Genomic DNA, 20,298 nt, shown 5'->3' on the forward strand with positions numbered 1-20,298 from the left:
TTATATTTTATATAAGAATTTAAAAAAATTATAATGAAGAGACGAGATGAATTGAGATGAATTAAGATGCATTATGAATACAAACAAGACCAAGGTTTATTAATGAACTTGACATAGCTTAAGCTTAAAGTCTCAATTAATTTTTTTTTTTTAATTTTTAAAAAATTCTCAATTATTTTTTATTTTAGTGTACGGTTTTCGAAAATCTCCATAGGTTTGTCCTCCTCCACGTGTAACCAGCCAAAAGGAAACATGGAACAGGCTATTAAGAAAATTACACGTATGTCGACCAGAGTTAAGTTTAAAGTCTCAATTATTATTATTATTATTTTGTAAAACTCAATTATTATTATTATTATTTCTTGATTATCCTTTACGTACGGCATCATCAGATTCTATCATATCTTGTGCCGAAAATTAACAAAGTCGTTTTTATATATGCTATATATAAGTAATAATAATTACATTTATTTTATATTCTGTGTAATTAAATCAGTATTTTTTATATTAATCTGTAAAGCTTGGAATGTGTACCTCAATCACCTGACTTAGAAGTGCTTAAAGATTAGCTAAAGCGCAATTTTTTTTTTTTTTTGAGGAATGGAGAGCGGGTTAAGCTCAGAGGAATGATTATTAAAATAAAATTTTTTTCTGGGTTAATTTTAATAAATATTGAATATTGTGAAAATATAAATTATTATTCGTATTATTTTTATTAATGAGAGAAATCAGTACTGTACCTTTAAAATAGAGCAATACTACTCTGTATCCTAAATTTTAATGATAAAATTCAGATGAAATGCATCGATTCTGTACAAATTTCGAGTAAAACATGTGATGTGTACCTAATAATATCAATATCAAGTACTAAACAGATATCTTACATTGGCAGGTTGCTAACCTCGGGGGGAACATGCCACTCGTGCACCTATAGTTTAATAACATATAAATTTCTTGTTTAAACCACCGTCCATAAGTTTCAGGATCTTGATTTCTGCAGGCCCAAAGTTCTGATCCCTATCCCTATTCAGATAACTTTGGCCGGCTGGCTGAGCTTCTTTAATGGCCACCAACTTCCATGAATATTGAACCGTGGTGATGTGGTGACGGTGGCGGTGGTGCTTGGAAGAGGAAAAGCTCAATGAATCTAGTCCTCGGTGCAAAATAAAACCCCCCAATGATGAGATGCACCGCACCCAGATGACCCCAAATGTTTTGTATTAAAAAAGGAGTGTTTTTTTTTTTTTTTTTGTTGATTGAAAGACGTGACAGCATAACCTACGCCATCGAGAAAGCCCCCACAATGCCTCCACATGTTGATCACATTGTCATTACAGGACCTAAGATTCGTTTGCCCATTCCCAAATTCCCTAAATGACTTGGTATAAATACCTGATTATGAATCATAGGACTCCTTAAATCCAACTTTAAATTGCAACGTTTTCTGTGAGATGAAGAGAGCAACCATGGCTGCAGCTTTCTCCCCCAAACCACCATCTAAACGCTATAGTGTTCGATCTATTAGCTTGCCGGCTAGATCTCATCCCAGCACACTCAGGGTTGAAGAAGAGTTAAACAAGCTTAAATCTTGGGAGGCATCAAGTAGTACTACTTCATCATCATCATCGTCAAAGGTGGAAACAACCATATGCCTTAATGGTCTATCCCTTCTAAGTGAGTTGTACAGATGCATAGAGGATCTTCTTAATTTGCCATTGACCCAACAAGCTCTTGCCCAAAATCAGCACCAGAAATTTGTCAATAACTTGTTGGAAAGCTGCTTGGGATACTTGGATGTATGTGGCAACACCAGGGATGCCATTCTATTAATGCAGGCTTCCATTCGAGAACTTCAATCTGCTCTTCGCAGAAGAAAGGTGGGAGATCACTTGAGCATTGAAAGTATTTTCACTGCTTATAGTTGCTCGAGAAGAAAGATGAAAAAGGAGATTGCAAACTCTCTAGCATCCAACTTGAAGCCATTAATGGATAACCAATTCGAGGACTCTCCCATGTTAGCTCTAGATGATCACCTCGCGGCAGTGGTTAGAGTCCTTAGAGAAACAAGTTTGACTACTGTTTCGATCTTTCACTCCCTCTTTGTATTACTTTCTCTGCCAATATTGAAACCAAAGCCTAGCAGGTGGAAATTGGTTTCCAAACTGGTGCAGAAAGGTGAAGCAACACGTAAAGAGCAACCGGCCATGAATGAATTGGAAAGCGCGGACATATCACTCGGCAACCTCTTGTTGCAAAATTCAAGCGAAGATATGATCATCAAGGCACAAAAGATTCAATCTGCACAGATTAGGTTGGATGCCTTAGATGTTGGCATGGAAGGCATTGAGAAAGGTTTGGAATGCTTGTTCAGGCACTTGATCCGAACAAGAGTCTTGCTCCTGAATATAATTTCTCACTAGATCTCTTACAGAAATTTGTTTCATCCACAGAGGGTTTTCACCTTTCCATTTTCCATTGTCTAATGTAATTAGAATGTATATAGTACATTGTTCCATATTTTACCAATTGCTCATTGGGACCTGAAAATCTATTGGGAAAGTTTTGGGAAAAAATGTGCAGGGTCTCTTGCACACTTTTAACAGTCTAGACTGCATCTGCATACACCTTTTGTCTCTCCTGGCATGTTTATGTGGCCAAGAATTCGACCTTATTAGTTATTACTACATCTGTTGTGCAGTGTGGGTCGAGTGTTCAGTTTTGTAGGTTTCTGGATTTTCAGTCAGTTGGGCTTATTTTGTTTCGGAACCTGTTTGGGCCTATTAGTCAGGTTAACCCTATCAAGTTAAAACTCAATCCGATCTGTTGACGAATATTATTGGGCTAAATATAAGAGAGAAGAAGTGTATGACTCGTTTAAGAGAAATGATATTTACGATCATAAATATATATAAATATTATACATTTCTTTTATTAAAAAAGGAGTAAATATAAAATTTATATAAAAAAAATTAAATTTTTAATAATAGATTTTACTCTTTTTTAAAAAGAATGTGTGAGATTTGTATAACTCATAACTATATCTAGTGTTATTCTAACCTTAAATGACGCTCATTTCGCATTCCTTTGTAAAACCTTTATCTGTATTAAATTATGACATCGGATTCTGGCACAGGAATCAGGATCATCGGCTCCTCCACTCTTCTAGCACAAGTGAAGTCAAATCTCCCAACGGCTATATGTTTGCCTTGCCTTCTACACCAACCAGATACATACCCATACCATACCATAGATAACTCAGGAAAATCAAACCTTAATTAATTAAAAAGAGTAGTCGGTGCCTTCAGTGGGCCACTCCGAATGGGACCATCCGATCAAGAACCCCATTTAGATACTTCCCCAACACAGGCGACCGTTGCCTCTTCTTCAAAAGGCTTCAAAATAAAATACCATTGTCTGGCTCTCACTCTGTCTCACACGCTATGACAGTCGCAAGTGTAGCCACGACCCACGCCAGGAATCTCATGAAGCTCAGCCTCTCTCTCTTCCGCCGGGGCTTCAACTCCTCCAAATGGTACTTTCCTCTTTCTCTTACCCCTTCTGCTTTTCTTTTCTGGCTTTCTTTCCCCTGTTGATCGCATTCTTTTTGTTTGGCTGCCAAGCAAATGTACACAAGTTTTTTTCTTTTCTGTGATTGATTCTGGGTAATGAGTCTCTTGGCAACCGAATGGAGCAGAGGGTAGTATTTCCAGTCTTTCTTCTTTCTTTTTCCTTTGGAATAAAATGGAAAGTGAATTTGGGGGGTTATAAACAGCAAGACAGCAGCGAAGATGGCGGTGGCGAGGATCAAGCTGCTGAGGAACAAGAGACAGGTGGTGGTGAAGCAGATGCGGCGAGACATTGCGTTGCTTCTACAGTCTGGTCAAGATGCCACTGCTCGCATCCGGGTAATTTTTCATCTTCACTTTCTATTTTGGGCATGACATTGAACTTCCAAATGAAACAAACCGATTGTTTTAAAAATACATTTGTGGATAACCATTTGTGGGTTTTTCCACTGTAGTGCGCATTGATGTTATTTTGGCTTTGGGGTTTCGTAGTATCTTGTTTATCGTGTATTGTTGAATTGAGGTTGGTGCTATCATATTGCTGGTGAATTTATGATCACGTTCCCTTGGGCCGCTGTCAACATTGTAATTTATGGATGCTGAAGCTGTAAATCTGAAACATAATGAGAGAGCCATTTGAGGAATTAACATTTGTCTTTTAAGCTTTGAAAAAGGGATCGAGCTATTGTTGGGCATTGCCTAGTTTCATTCTATTCAATAAAGATACTTATTTACTTATCAAAAAAAAAAAAAAAAAACTTTGAAAAGGAATTGAGCTATTGTTGAATTTCTCTCCTTGGCCCTGTCTTGGCTTGTTTGGGTCAAACTCTCTTATTGTGTTTGGGAATTTGGTTTGTACTAGCTGGTGATTTTTGGAATTGGATATGAATTGAGCCTGCTGCCTTTGTTGGTTTGACATAACAACATCTTTGTAAGGTAGTAAGTGAAGCAAAATGGATCCTGTTTCTTTTTCTAGAATTACCTTTTTACTTTAATGCGTTCAGAGTGACTGTGTCTTTGATGCTCTTCTATCAATGCCTTGAAACAGAAATCACAGAAATTGTTGGTAGGAGGATGGGCTTCCCCAAATTAAGTTGCATAACTAAACATGTCATCAAATTCGATGTGTTTTAACTCTTACAATCAAACTTCTTTGATTTGCTTGTTTTGAAAACAGAATGTGTATCAAGCTCACCTTACTGCTAACTCTAAGTTATGCTTTCCCTTACCAAATTTGTTTTCTATTACATCTGCCAAGAATTTCGTCAATGGCATATTGGATTGTGTCGGTTATAGTATAGCTTATGCTTTACTGTCTTTGCAAACATTGGAAGTTCATATTTAAATAGACGGTTTGTTTTGCTTTTTATATCATATAAAGAGATCCTAACTAACACCCCAGATCTGTATTTACAGAGTAATGAGGCTTATAGGGATTTCAATTTTTCCAATCGGTACATGATTGGGTGGTTAACTCTGTATCTTTTTTTTTTCAATGCTTTATATTATATTCAGAGAAGTAGTGGAATTCAAGATAAGGTTTTTTTGGTCCCCTCGAAGAGATGATCTTTTGAGGTTAAATCATTTTCACTGATTGCTGCTTCCTAAAGTTGACTTTGCTTTCCCTTGGAAGAGCAATTGGAGGTCTAAAGCTCCAACGGGGGTCACTGGACTGCATCCTTACAAAAAATCCTTACTTGGTAAAATCAGCGCAAGCATCATATTGTAGTGATAGTGATGTCTTATGTATAAGAGAAATGGGGAAACTGCTTATCATGTAAGTCTCCATTGTGATATTGCAACAGATTTTTGGTGTTTGTTTCTTAAGATGTTTGGAGTTGACTGGATTATGCCCATATGGGTGGGTGACGGAGCTTTTGACATGTTGGAAAAGAAAGTTTGGTTGGAACGATCTTAATGCTATTTGGAGAGTGGCCTCCTCCCATGTTTATTGTGATGCAGTTGGAGTGAATAAAATGCCAAAAATTTCAAGGACTGAGAATACGAGTTTGGGTTTACAACTTTGCTTTCTGAAGTCACTTTTTGACTGATGTTTTATTAATGCTTGATGTTTATACTTTTGCATATTTTTGTGCTCTATTTTTGTTTTTTTTACTGGTAAACAAAATCTTATTGGTAATAAGGACAGGCAATAACCCTTGTACACAATAGCACAAAATTTAATTGTGCTCAATTTTTGTTATCTTTAGTTTTTGTATGGTTGCTTTCTCTTGTACACATCATGTATACTCGGTTGCCCCTTGAGCTTGCTTTTACTGATCCAACAAATTAGCTATTTGTCGATATGCTATTCTTATGTTCTGTTTTTAAAATTTTATGTTATTGTTTTCTCTGTACTTGGTGCATACCTTTCATATTTATTAATAAAATTTCCAATTACTCAAGTCCGAAAAATGAAAAAATCATGTTATTGAAGGCTTGGAACCCTCCTTCAATGTCCTTCTTTTTCCCCCATTTGCTACTACTTTCTTCAATGGTGGAAGCCAAATTTTTTGGCTCATAATTGTGAATCGTGATTAAATATGGAATTTGTAATTAAGGATTTGGCATCCAAGAATAGAATATAATAAATTTCAATGTTAGGTGTAATTATATTTTCCGCACAATGTGACAAAAATTTTCAAGTACCAATGACTTTTTGTTGTTTTGTAGGTTGAGCATGTCATCAGAGAACAGAATGTTCTTGCTGCAAATGAGGTCATTGAACTCTTCTGTGAATTAGTTGTGGCCAGACTTACTATCATTGCAAAGCAAAGGTGAAAGAATTGATAAATATTTATTACTTTGTTAGGCTTGAATACATGTAATTCTGATCTGGGTCCCAATTATTCCAGGCAATGCCCAGCAGATCTGAAAGAAGGGATTGCTAGCTTAATATTTGCTGCTCCAAGGTGCTCAGAGATTCCAGAACTAATGGCAATTAGGAATATTTTTGAGAAAAAATATGGGAAAGATTTTGTATCTGCAGCTACTGATCTGCGACCTGATGGTGGTGTAAACCGCATGGTAACTACCATCTTCCTTTTATTAGCCATATCTTATACAACAAGATTTATATATTGCCTCATTGAATGGCTTATATTCGAGTCAGATACTAGTTTTCTTTTCTCTCAAAGGTCTGATTGTTACTCATTCTAATAACTTCTGTTTTTCCAATTTCTTATAGTTAATCGACAAGCTCTCTGTAAGAACCCCTACCGGTGAAGCAAAGTTGAAAGTCATGAAGGAAATAGCGAAGGAATACCAGATTCAGTGGGATACAACGGAATCCGAGTTGGAGCTTCTCAAGCCTTTGGAAGAGCGTATAGTAAGTTGCTCTTACTCTCTCTCTGACATAGACTGACACAATTTTTGACAGCCAAGAATTTTTTTGTCCTCTTCAAAATCCGTGTTTTCTTTCACTGATCAGGAAGGACCAAACACTTTCGTTAGTGCTACCAGTCTACCTGTGAAGCCTGGACCAACTCAGTCTGCTGAGCCAAATAAGACAATTACCAGGTAAGTCATCCAATCTATTCAGCTCCAATTCACCATAAAAGACTTGAGTTAAACTGTTGTTTCTTCATTTTTTTGATATTTTCTTCTGGTTATTTACCTGGATCAACATGTAGCCGCCAAAATGGCAATATGCATTATGAGGACACTGCGTCAGCTGCTGAAGCAGCTGCAGAATCTGCCAAGAAAGCAATTGCTGCTGCACAAGCTGCTGTCTATTTGGCGGACAGAGACTTCAATCAAGCTACTCAAGCATCTGGTCTTGATAATAAGTTGAATACTTCAGACCATGGATTTGACACCCTTTCAGGCAAATCTACTGGTTACTTCATGCCGAATGACCTTTCCACAGTCAATTCACAGAATATGGGTCATCAGCTAACTCACATATATGATTCTCAGTGGTTCGGAAGGTCACATTATATAAGCCGTGAGGGAACACGGGCTACCAATGTGAATGGTGGCAATGTTTATAGGAGGCATAGCTACAATACACCTTCTGTCCATTCAGACATGAAGTTTGATGAATCCGACTGTGATGAAGAAATAGAGACAGAAGAACCTCCTAGTGGCATTTATCCGCCACCCAAGCAGCCCCCACCGCCAGATCCATCATATCATGATAAACAAGTTTCAGCTCATCGTGTTCATCCCAAATTACCAGATTACGATACACTCGCCGCTCACTTCGAAGCACTGAAGAATCGCAAATCACTACCTTAAACGCAGATTGCTTGGCTCTATCAATTTTGTTGGCTTTTATAATTCATATACATACATATGGTCTATGCATGTTATCATCCTATCGTATAGAAACAAACACCTATGTCCGGATTATTTTTCGTATACACTGTCCTTGGGGAAAGGGAATGTGTCATTTTGTCAACTTTAGTGTCATATAAAATGCAAATATTATGTTATTCTTTTAATTTTGTTGTGCTGTATAATAATATTATGCAATTCTTTAACAGAGAAACCTCAACAACCCTAACCCAACAACCCAACAACCAATTGGAAAAAAAGAGAAGATAATCTCTCTGTGATCGCTCATTATTTGTCTTTTGAAGAGGACTGAAATTTAGCAGGAAAACAACTTGAAGCCCCACAGCCTTGGACTCGACTCCACCTTATCCTGTTTAGTTGACACCCCATATATATAAATATATATATATATATATCTATTTATATGTTATGTCGTTTTAACGAGGATTACAATGCTCAATCAAATCCACCAGTTTTATTTAATTGGTACAGGTGAATTCGTCAAAAAAACTAGAGTTTGTCAGAATTCATTGCTTTTACATTGGCCTTGTTTTTCTACCACCCAAGTTCCAACGTTAGTGTTACGTTCCGATTGCTGACCAGACTCGTCACTTTTGGAGTCATGAAAACAGAACACACATATTTTGACAAATATGCAAACTCCACCAAAAAAAGGTGCACTCTTTTGGTGTTGGAAAGGAAATTTCTTGAATAAATTATCACCCCCTCTTGCATGCCCTCCCTTCCGCTTCAGGAGTGTTATTATATTGACCATCGTATAATATGAACTTAACACATGCCACATAGCTTTAAAAAAAATTCCAACCCACGAGGAACTTTCTGATATTTTTCCAATAGTTCAGACAAATAGCCAGCCACAATTTTCCGTCAAACAATACCTTAAATAAATATTTTAGTTAACAGTTTCTCTCAACCTGGTCCTCAAAAGCGATCTGAAACGAACCTCTCTTTACACACCCATCCATTACTATTGATCACAAAGTCCATCTACTTTTACTTTCCTTGAACCCCCACCTACCTATATATATATATGTATATAACGTGTTAGGCCGAGTAGTTTTTAGTGCAAGATCGAGGGAGAGAGCCGAAAGGGAGGACAGGCAAAATGAGCGAGCAGAATGAGATTAGATCGGCACCATTAACGCCGAGAAAAGGATCAGTTGCACCAACACCCCCGCTTGTGTCGACGCCGCCTGTATCATGTCCACCCTCTCAGTTCCACTCACCTTCTTTGTCAAGGTCGCCGCTGCTTCATGAGGAGCATGCAGCAGAGGCGCCTCGAAATAAGACACCCAAAACGCCAAGGACCCCCAGGCTATCTTTGACTCCCAGGTTTATTACTCCCCTTGGAAGCCCAATGAGGAAGGCTCTCAGGATGACCAAGCTTGATCCTCAGGACGCTTGGCTACCAATCACTGAGTCAAGAAATGGTAATCAATACTATGCTGCTTTTCACACTCTTTGTTCTGGGATTGGAGTCCAGGCTCTTGTGCTTCCTGTGGCCTTCACAATCCTTGGCTGGTAAACCACTAAAACCTCAAAAATAGAACTGAACTCTCATTGGCTTCTTATTCAATATTGGTTTTCAACTATGTATTTTTGTGATTGCTTTTTCAGGACATGGGGAATAATAGGTTTGACTCTAGCATTTGTCTGGCAGCTATACACCCTATGGTTACTCGTCCAGCTCCATGAATCGACTGAAACTGGGATGCGCTACTGCCGATACCTCCAACTTTCTTGTGTCACCTTCGGTATGCATAAATGTTCTTACATCGCTCGTTAAGGGGTATTTAGGACCATCACTTTAAGCCTTTTGCCACACACCACACAGAAGCTTAAGCCTAGGAGATAATATCATCTTAACCTCCCACTCTTGTTGTTTCCAGTTGACATGATATTCTAGCACACTTAAAAGCTCCTATAATTGCTCTATGTTTTCTTTTCTCTGATTATTAGTCTAGATGTATTAACTATTGGTACTTTTGCAATATATCCAATTAAACAGGGGACAAGCTAGGAAAGTTGCTGGCTATGTTTCCAATCATGTATCTCTCTGGTGGTACATGTGTGGCTTTAATCATTATTGGTGGATCAACCTCTAAACAATTCTACCAGATTGTGTGCGGGCCAACATGCTCCCAGCCGCTAACCAGCGTCGAATGGTACTTGGTGTTTACGTGCGCAGCCGTGTTGCTATCACAGCTGCCGAACTTGAACTCCATAGCTGGTGTGTCATTGATCGGGGCCGTCACTGCGGTCGCATATTGCACGATGATATGGGTTGTATCCGTGGCAGAGGGCAGGCTTCCTGGGGTGTCCTATAATCCTGTTAGGGGAAAAACCCAGATCGAACATATTTTTGATGTGCTTAATGCACTTGGGATCATTGCTTTTGCTTTCAGGGGCCACAATCTTATCCTTGAGATTCAGGTACGTACATGGTTAATTCCCTGATCATATATATGCATGCTATTTTAAGTTTTCGAGATAAGTACGAAGAATAAAATGCAAGGGATTTAATACTGAGCTTAATTAGCGCATACACTCACAAAGTTCCTAGCCACTTTGCTCAAAACTTGGCTCTAGAATCCTCCAAAGTTTTTCATGATACTAGCTTGTGTGTAAAGTATAGACAGGTCTATGCTTTTTGTTGTCAGAAAAGGCTTTCCTACCTATTCCGTCCTCGTTTGTCTGATAGCAGGCAATGAAGTTAACAGTCTACGTAGTACGTTTCACATTTTACTTTCTCTTATTTATTTTTCTTTGAAAGAAAGCAACTGTTAACTAGAATGGAAAAAGAAGAAGAGGCATGTAGTCATCTTGACCCTTAGTTTGTCTGATAGCAGCCAATTAAATGAAGTGATGATCAGTCTTCAAGTTTTCACATTAACTCTCGATCTATACTCTTATTTATTTTTCTTCGAAAGATAGGAAATGTTGATTAGAACGGAAAAAAGTAGAGGCACGTAGTCATCTTGACCTACCATAAATCCTTTATCTGATCATTTGTCGCTCTGTATACAGTACTTCCCCAAATTGTCAAATTTTTAGGTAGATCTTTGTCATTGGCTTGGTCTTTGATAACATGAGATCAGTAAAAGACATTTGCTCTTGTAGCCCCTTAACAATAGGTGCTATTTTCCCACTTGCATGTTACTGTATGCTCACATAATTAAAATCTCGATATTGGTGTGTTGCAGGCCACTATGCCATCAGATGAGAAGCATCCCTCGAGAGTACCAATGTGGAAAGGAGTCAAGGTTTCCTATACAATGATAGCTGCCTGCTTGTTTCCTCTTGCAATTGGTGGCTATTGGGCTTATGGCCAGAAGGTATATAAGCACATCTCATAAACCAAAATGACTAAGGAGGATGCTATATATTGCTCATACCTCACTCTTTATCCTATTGTGTTGATGTTAACTATTGAATTCGCTATCATGAGATGTTTTAATGATTGGTAGACAATGTTTCATCAGCACAAGGTGATAGAAGTGGGATAAAGTATGGTGTATAGAGGAACTTCTAAAGTTAAAGCATCATAAATCCATTAATGTAAATTGTTTCAGATTACATGTTATGTTTATTTAAAGAAAGAGAATTTGTTTCTGAACAGATCCCAGAAAATGGAGGAATGCTTACAGCACTCTACGCATTCCATTCACAAGATGTGTCACAGTCTGTGCTAGGCCTAACCAGCCTGTTTGTCATAGTGAATGCAGTAAGCTCATTCCAAATCTATGCCATGCCAATGTTTGATGACATGGAGTCCAAGTACACAATTAGAAAGAAAGAGCCATGCCCATGGTGGCTACGCGCAGTTTTCCGGGCAATGTTTGGGTATGGGTGCTTCTTCGTGGCGGTAGCGATTCCATTCTTGGGAAGCCTTGCAGGATTGATTGGAGGCCTAGCACTGCCCGTGACATTGGCGTACCCATGCTTCATGTGGCTCAAGATAAAGAAGCCTAAAATGTACAGCGGAATGTGGTGGTTGAATTGGGTACTAGGGGTGTTGGGTATGGGTCTAAGTGGTATATTGATTGCTGCTGGGGTTTATGTTGTGATTGACACTGGTATTGAAGCCAGTTTCTTCAAGCCTCACTAATAAGCTAGCGTTTCAAATCCCCTAGAGAATCCCAATCATCAAGGCGATCGAAGCCAGACACATATACCTATTTAATTGTTTTCTTCTTCTTTCTTTTTTCTTTCTTGTTTGGGATATTGTATATGTAAGTTGTGATTCGATGTTGCATGGCTGCATATATCCAAGGAAATGGTGAAATGACGTCATTTCTTTTTGTGTCTTAGGAAAATATAGAATTCTCAAGGCGTTTGTAATGAAACTCAATTTGTAAGCACTAGAACTCTTACCTACATCTCTCACTCTCTCTCTCTCTCTCTCGATTGTCCGAATTTTTCAAGAAGTTTTATCTCTCATTTAATAGCCCAATCCTAAGCAGTCATCCGGTGTTAGGCTTGGGGCTCTCATTTATGATTGACGGTAGGGAGATCTTAATAGTTTGTAGAGTTGTGTATTACATGCAATGGACCACAAAGGCTAAAAAGAAAAAATCTATTCATCATCTTAATTTTGATCATCCTTCCATCATTTCATGATGTGACATTAGATGATAAATTTATAAGTGAAATATAATAAATAATCTCTAATCATTTAATGACACATCATCTTATGATGAGAGGATGATAAAAATTAAGATGATGAGTAGCATTACTCGGCTAAAAATGCACCGAAATTCCTTGATGACATTGACATGCCTCTAACTAAGTACCGTACATTTGCTTCTTAAAGTCGTGAGTTGGACAGTTCGTATTGGATGCCAGCGGCTCTTCGGGGCACACTATTTTTGAATGAATAGCATCTGAAAATTCTGAGTTGATTCTAACCTTTTCTTTGTAATCAATGAAAGGGATCACTTCTTAACGGGATGTATGAGTGATTTTCTTTTCCTTCTTTTAAAGGAAAAAATAAATAAATTATATTCAGTATAGCTTCATTTCTAATTTACTAGGATTAATAATTTGATATCTTAGACTATTGTAATTACTCATACAAACATGTATATATTTATTACAATCTAAGTAATGAAATGTGAAGATTTCTTGCTGTAATTTATTCCTCTTGTGAAATTTTTACATGGTATCAGAGTCAGGTCTTGAATTTGAATCCCGATTCTATACACTATTTTATTTAATTAAATATTATACTTGTTGTGCTTATTTATTGAAGAGGAGTTTGATCTAAGTGTGAAGAAGAGTGTTAAGATATAAAATAAATATAAAATTTACATATTCTCATCAGTTTAAAATTTTGGAATAAGTATTAGATCTTGATGAAATAATTAAATGAATTATTTAGAGTACCCTTGATGCAAATTTAAAAAAATTATATATTTACCCACGTGGCCACCGAAAACCCTTTGTCCACTAACGTATTAGATCTTGATGGAATATTTATTATTTAGAATACCTGTGATGTAAGATTAACAAATTATTATATATTTACCCACGTGGCCACAATAAACCCTTGGGTGGCTTAGGAAGTGGCCGACATCATCATTTTTTTTTTTTTAATATGTTATTATTCTTCATTAAAAAAAAAGAAAAGTGTTTTTCATTCTTATTATTGCTTAATTAGAACAATGAATGTACTATTTTACCCTCCGTTTTTTCATTTATATATGCTTTTTATCCGTGCATGTATCACGATGCTTAATGCTTTATTTGACTTGTTCGCCAAATTATATAGTGAAGGCATTATTAGAATTTCGAATCACGTGAAAAAAAACTGTAAATTTGAGATAGTAAATGATTGATTTTGATAGTTAGAGATGATGCTAACTATAATTAGATGCAGATAGATTGCTTGATGGTTTTTTTCTTAGAAGAGAGAACAAGAAAACGACGTATCACATTCACACTCCTCGATACACATCTTCTAGAGGGAAGAACATTTTTTTCTAAAGCTAAAACCTCCATTGTCAAACGTCAGAAAGGAAGACATGATTCAGGCTTCGGCATTAAACGGTCTTTGACAATCATCTTTTCTAGTTGGAGACAATTGGGGTCTTTGACTAGAAATTTCACTTGACAAAAATATGGGGATGGTTTTCAACCTTTTTCATGTGGAAAATCATGTCGACTGTTTAATTGGGATTAGATAAGAGTGAATATCATAATCATCTCCAACCATCTCACCTCAAATACCCCTCTACTACAAAGCCTACAAACCCGGCAAAAAAGTGCAATCTAAAATCCAACAAACAAACAGCTTGAGAATCAAACAAATGGGATATGCAATCATATTTCTTAATCAGAGTATATAAATCTGCAGGGGATGAATGTAAGCAAAGGTCAGCAGCAACGACAGGTCACAACATCGTAGCACGTGTAGGGCCTTGACTTTTCTTCAATCTCCTGCTGTGTGGGTAGCGATTCCTTGATGAATATGCTGCTTCGAACGCAGCAGAAGTCATACAAATTTCTGCAAATTCCTTTGCTAAAAGGATAAATTCTTTCAGGAATACCCCTGCAGATTATTAACTATCAAGTACTGAGCAAGCCAAGAAATTGAAGATGTGTAACAAATGTCTTATTATCTGCCTTTGATGTCTACAACCTGTAACCACATACTTATTTGCCTTTTTATTATCTTGTTCTAGCATCTAAAACCACAAGGAATCAACCAACCTTAGATACGGGATGCGTCTACGTCTCACGAGTTCATAGGTAGTCTGATTTGTCAAAATAAGATAACTGCATCAAATCAAAGTCCAAACCAGAAGACTTGAGCTAAAAATCATTATGGGTGTTTAATATCATCAACACCTACAGCTACTCATCATTGCAAAAGAATACAGTACTTTTAAAATTTCACAGATATATACATATTCATCCATGTACTCTGGCCAAGATTTCTGGAAATTGCCTTCTCTGACACCTCAGGTTTGTCACAACAAACAACACTTCAAATCAATTTACACTAATCATGGAAGTAACACAACAAGCCAACTGTATTGGACTCAGGACTAATGGCTTGGTCAGTAATTAGTTGCATTTGTTCATTTTCTTTGAAAGCCAGTAGGGGCTGGGGAAAAGACGCTCGTCCTTTGCATCTAATTCTCAGGTCACAGATTGCCTAGCCTGCACAATGTTTTCATAAACAAAGCATTTGCTCGGCTCTTTTGGTCCTGGATTATGTTTGTTAAGTCGGCTTCCTCAATGTTTCCAATCTTTTTTCTTTATTGGGGGAACAAAGTCCCAACTAATCCAGGGGGAGCACAGGCCCTCAGCAAAACATAAGTATAGCAAAATATGGAACCAGTCCAACTTCACAAAAAAATGTAGGATGTGATCGTTTTCTTCTATATTATGAATGATGAAACCTAACACCAAGTCCACAAGCAAAACTAAACTTATGAAAGCATCTCAATGAAAGGCATTAGATTAAAAACAAAAAGGTTAAAGAATTATAAATTTAAAAGAATCACCTACTCTAGATAGTAACCATGGGCAGGCACAGGAGGCAAAGTTATGAACATAAGAAATTTGATGCAGAAATAACTATGGTAGTATACATACTCAACTCTTACCTGTGAAATAGTAGTAGGAGAAGCAGAAAGATGAGGGAGATTGACAAAGTAATCAACAGCACTATCATGATTGCATCCTTCCACCTGAAAAATACACCTTTCAACATAATTACTCGAAGGAACTAAATGTTGACGACTGATGTCTGACTAAATTGTCACAACAACAAACACCAGTACCACCACTGTCACAACTAACTGACCAATTTCTCCACTTCCCGTTTTCCTCTCTTGGTGGATTCTTAACAGTACACCACCATAGATATTAATTCCATCAAGAGTTGGATACCAACCAAACCCAAACTTTATCATCAAATAAGAACCCCAAAACAAAAATATGCATACCAAGCCCTTGATATATTAGCCTTCAGGTAGGTAATGTACAAAATGCCAGTCCAGAGGCAAAGTGCTGTCTCTTCGCAAATGTACCACCTAAGGTTTTCAGACAAAAAGCAGAGAGGCTCTTAGCTAGGAAACCATATTAGAAATGCATGTAAACAAAATTGAGTAAAGCAGAGAGGTTCTTAGCTTGCAAAAATATATTTCATAGGCACGTAAGCAAAATTGAGTAAGGTGTTTATATAATTTACAATCTTTTTTTTTTTTTTGTTGATAAGTTTATATAATTTACAATCTTTCATGGAAGGTTGAATTGCAGAGCCCTAAGTGGGAAATAAATATTAATTTGACAGACTTGTGGAAAGCTTTATATTCTCAATGATCAAGTAAACCGCCATGCTCAAACAAAATCAGACTGCAATGTAGTAAGAAAGTAACTTCAAATCAAATTAAGTTCAGATTTTGACAAGCCGCCTAGCTCAAAGGATGCCTCGTTGTTCTTTTATCTTACCACTGAGATAAAAGAACTTTCAGGTTTGAAAACTACATATACACACATACTGTCTAGTGTATAACCTTCTAAATATCATAGAAAAAGAACGATAGCTAATGTCTCAGAACGTTAACGATCTAAAGACAAAGACTCACTGAAATGTGCATTTCCAAACTCATCAAAAAGCACAATATCTTAGCATATTATAACTCTTCAGAAAGAGCACAAGAAACAGATACTAAAATATTACAAAATCGCAATTCATGCTAGGGAAAATTATGTATCAACAACATATCGCAAAGTAATAAACTCACCAAAATCGGCAATGATTACCCTGGCCAATGCATGTTCCAAGCCAAACGCAATGATGATCAAACTGAAGAACGCATTTGTCACAGTCATGACAATGCTTAGCCCGTGGAGGCTGCATACAGAATAAATAATCACCAAAATCTAGATCAAAACGTGAACAGAGAGCATAGTAGTATACACAAAACATAAGCTAGTTAATAACAAAATCCATATCCACTTCAGTAACCATATGTGAGGAAACAGAGACAATAAATGCTACTGTTTTGATACATAAGCCGTCTAAAAAGTAAAATCTAAGCAGCTGAGGGTTGGAACTTATCTCCCACAGTTCCAACACTTCTACTGCTAGAATCTATTTTACCATGAACATCCAATGAAAAGTAGCCAAAGCTTCTCAAGCACCTTCCATGCTGATCAGAGTTTACTAAATGATATCCATAAACTTCCTTGATGATATGATATATGTGACGTTCCTAATTAATCTATAAAAGATGCAGGGGTTGAAAGGAGAAAAAAAGGTATGTTTTAGTGATAGAAAACAAGTCTGAAGAATCAATCACGTTTTCCATTGTGTTAGAAGATCAATTGTGTTAAGGTTTGGCCTAGTCTATCAATAATGATGGTTTAGAAAGGATAGGTTCCCATGCTTTGGTGCTAACTCATAAGCATTTATCATGACATCTAATGAAACCATAAAAGATAAAAAAGAAAAACTCAAACATAAGGTTAAAGATGCAGCATAGTTAGAAGAACAAGCACTCTAGAAGTTGGCAATAGATGTAAACAATTGATGGTATTACCTGCTCAACATTACAGTAAGGGCAAGTCCAATTTCTGCAAGAGTCAAGAGGAAGCAGTTAGTAACAGTGTGTATTTTGAAAATTGTCAAATTCAGCTTCCCTTTCTGTATTTGCTAAAATAATTCCATATTGAAATGAAACTAATGGGCATTGAACCAAAAACTTACTGGTATTAGTTAATGTGGAAGACAGGACAGAGTTTATCCTTGTCCTCTAGTTAACAAGTTTCAATCGAAAATTCACAAAAGTTAGAACAAAATCTTGTCCCTTTAATACCCCCTCAATGTAGTTTTCACATATAAATATGCACGTACAAAATAAGTTCTTGAGAGAGGTATCACCAATAAATACAATAAATATTCTACGGAAAACTATAAAAAAGTTACCTACCTAGCAGATGTTCCAGGGGGATACATGTCCATAATCAACTTCGACCATGATGTTGTGTTATTTCCTAGAAGATTTCTTTCCAACTGACTTCCATCCATGGTAATAACCAAGCTTCCATTTTTGCTTGAAGCAGGTTGTCTTTGCTTAACCATTGTTCAAATAAAATAAATAAGAAGATGGTATTAAATGTAAACTTCACTAATTTGATCCTTGTCTTTAATGTCTTTAATGGTAAACCCTTAGTATAGAAATCAAATTATTGCTTACTTTGAGGTTACTGGTGTCTTTTGAATTATTGGAATTTTCTCAGTAACAGCTCTCATTGCATCAATTACGTATCTAAAAAAAATATGAAGAGAAACAAAGAAAATCGTGTTAGACTAAAAATAAACTAGAGAGATCATGTGTTCTAAGCACAACCCAAATCTCAGTCTTGAGGCAATACATTAGGATTGATATTTACCCAGGGGAAGAACCAGAAGTAATAAAGTATTGAACCAGTGTAGCAAAGAACAACAACAAATATAAAGCAGTGTACCTGGAAAACAAAGAAATTATTACGAAGGTTAAAGAAATAATAGAAATCAGCATAAAACCATTTTGAAAATGATGATGAATCACTTTGGCATATTCATTTTTGTTTTGATAAGTAATAAGATATTTTATTCATATAGCATAGCACTTTGGCATATTCATAATATCATTAACAGTCAAATCTTGAAAATTACGTTATTATTGAGAAAGAGCAATGCTAAATTACAGTTCCTTCTTTTAACCCGAGACTGGGATGTTAAAATGAACGCTGCAGATGGGATGTGAATCTGGGAATGTTCAATAGCAGAATGTGGAGATAGAAGCATGTAAAGTCCAAGGAGGTGATAGAAATTTCAACTAATTAGGCTAAAATTGATCAAATGACAACAAGTTACCTGCTTGAACTTGCTGACCAAAACTAATTCCTAACATCAGCCAAGCAGCAACTCTGGTTCCTAGAGTGGCTCTTCGATCAGATCCTAACTTTTGGCTATTCGTTACACAAGTTATGACATTCTACTCTCATTTTAGAGAAACCCAGTTTTTTCATAGCTCACGTTAAACAATCCCCAGGAGATTCATTTTCAACAATACTTGTAGTAATTATCTACATTTGAATATTTTTATGACAGGAACCGCCCAACGGCAGAGCCCTTAGGACTCACCGATGGAACCTAAACCCCAGGGAGACTAGCACAGCAACCCACCGGGTTTTAGATTTAGTAAGCGCACTTCAGACGTTTCAATGTTCTTTCCTTTCAGTAAGTAGCAGCACTAATTGCCAAAAAGCATACATTCTAGCAAGCCCCAATTTCTTTATTAATTATTATTTTTACTAAATATAGTTTATGAGCTAGATACAGTTTTGTGAAATGATACACTAACATGGACTTAAACTAAGATAACTTTTTTTTACTAGACGAGATCTTAAAGACCCAATTCCAAATTTGTTTGAGGGAAGAGGCACTAACATACCAGGGTTCGCTTTTTGTCCTTTCTATTAAATCTCCATCAAATAGAAAGAGAATGCCGGCGTACACCAGATGCAAAGTCACCAGCGCCAATTTCAGACCGAGCGAAGATCTCCGTGCTGAAAGCCAGCTCACAAACATCAGAACCCATTAAAGAAAAACCCCGGAGAAATTTAAAAGATGTATACATACACTCGTGGCGTGTCGTTTTTATTTTTATCATTTAGTTTTTTGAAAAAATATGCTGGTCTTATTATTATTATTATTACTACTACTATTTTTTGAAAATGTAGAGAAAATGACAGAGAATCGGAGTATACACACCGGGATCGGAAAGACAAGGAAAGAGACGGTAGCATCGGTCCATAGCTTGATCCCATGTATCTCGGACGGGGCGGCAAATACCCACCATCATCATCATTAAGAAAAGCAAGAGAGTTATATCCGAAACATCTAGTAACTTGCTTCTTCTGCCTAGAAAGTTCGCCTCTTTGGGGAAAAAAACTTTTCTCGAGAAAATTGACGGTAAAGCACCTAACTGGCTAGAGCAATCACTGCTACGGACTACCAGTAGGTTTGTGAGAGAGAGCTGAAGACGGAGCTGTGGATATATCTGTCCTGTTTGCTTACCACCGAAGCGCAATATGGTGCCTAAAAAACTCCGTTTGTCGGTCTTTCTATAGAAAACGTTAAATAACGAAATATGAACCCCTTAGCATCGACCCGGCCCATGGGCTCCCTATCCTACCCATTCGCCACCGGATGAGCGTTTTTTGGAATTTTTTTTTTATTATTTAAATTAAGATTTTTTCTAAAAATAAATTTATAAAATTTTATATAAAATTTTAAATTATAAAATTATTTTTATTATAAAAAATCTAATATATTATATAAAATCACGTGATTTATAATTTTTTTTTTGTAACTATAACTCTTCTCTTAAATTAAAATAAGAAATACACAGATATAATAATTAATATATTA

At 36.7% G+C, this 20,298-nt stretch overlaps 4 protein-coding genes across 4 annotated transcripts; 3 read left to right on the top strand and 1 right to left on the bottom strand.

Annotated features, from left to right (window-relative positions):
• Nucleotides 1-1,444: 1,444 nt before the first annotated feature.
• LOC108979876 lies at nt 1,445-3,279 on the top strand. Its single transcript, XM_018950643.2, has 2 exons — nt 1,445-2,352; nt 3,134-3,279. Exons 1-2 carry the CDS (start codon nt 1,452-1,454, stop codon nt 3,277-3,279), a joined length of 1,047 nt encoding a protein of 348 aa, XP_018806188.2. The 5' UTR covers nt 1,445-1,451.
• A 31-nt stretch (nt 3,280-3,310) lies between these two features.
• Nucleotides 3,311-8,011, top strand: LOC108979873. The gene is made up of 7 exons (XM_018950637.2): nt 3,311-3,532; nt 3,773-3,905; nt 6,240-6,343; nt 6,422-6,593; nt 6,754-6,894; nt 6,997-7,085; nt 7,199-8,011. Exons 1-7 carry the CDS (start codon nt 3,441-3,443, stop codon nt 7,803-7,805), a joined length of 1,338 nt encoding a protein of 445 aa, XP_018806182.1. The 5' UTR covers nt 3,311-3,440; the 3' UTR covers nt 7,806-8,011.
• Nucleotides 8,012-8,911: 900 nt separating this feature from the next.
• On the top strand, nt 8,912-12,244 carry LOC108979878 (lysine histidine transporter-like 8). The gene is made up of 5 exons (XM_018950645.2): nt 8,912-9,386; nt 9,483-9,619; nt 9,874-10,298; nt 11,069-11,200; nt 11,485-12,244. The coding sequence occupies exons 1-5, from the start codon at nt 8,971-8,973 to the stop codon at nt 11,971-11,973; spliced, it is 1,599 nt and encodes a 532-aa protein (XP_018806190.1). The 5' UTR covers nt 8,912-8,970; the 3' UTR covers nt 11,974-12,244.
• Nucleotides 12,245-14,053: 1,809 nt separating this feature from the next.
• LOC108979877 (protein S-acyltransferase 10-like) lies at nt 14,054-19,967 on the bottom strand. The gene is made up of 11 exons (XM_018950644.2): nt 19,639-19,967; nt 19,319-19,433; nt 18,273-18,347; nt 18,077-18,148; nt 17,810-17,947; nt 17,420-17,453; nt 16,622-16,731; nt 15,821-15,907; nt 15,479-15,562; nt 14,577-14,642; nt 14,054-14,415 (listed from the first exon to the last, which is right to left on the bottom strand). The coding sequence occupies exons 1-11, from the start codon at nt 19,733-19,735 to the stop codon at nt 14,241-14,243; spliced, it is 1,053 nt and encodes a 350-aa protein (XP_018806189.2). The 5' UTR covers nt 19,736-19,967; the 3' UTR covers nt 14,054-14,240.
• Between the last annotated feature and the right edge of the window lie 331 nt (nt 19,968-20,298).

This window comes from Juglans regia, chromosome 11, assembly GCF_001411555.2.
Source record: "Juglans regia cultivar Chandler chromosome 11, Walnut 2.0, whole genome shotgun sequence".
Classification (NCBI taxonomy): domain Eukaryota; kingdom Viridiplantae; phylum Streptophyta; class Magnoliopsida; order Fagales; family Juglandaceae; genus Juglans; species Juglans regia.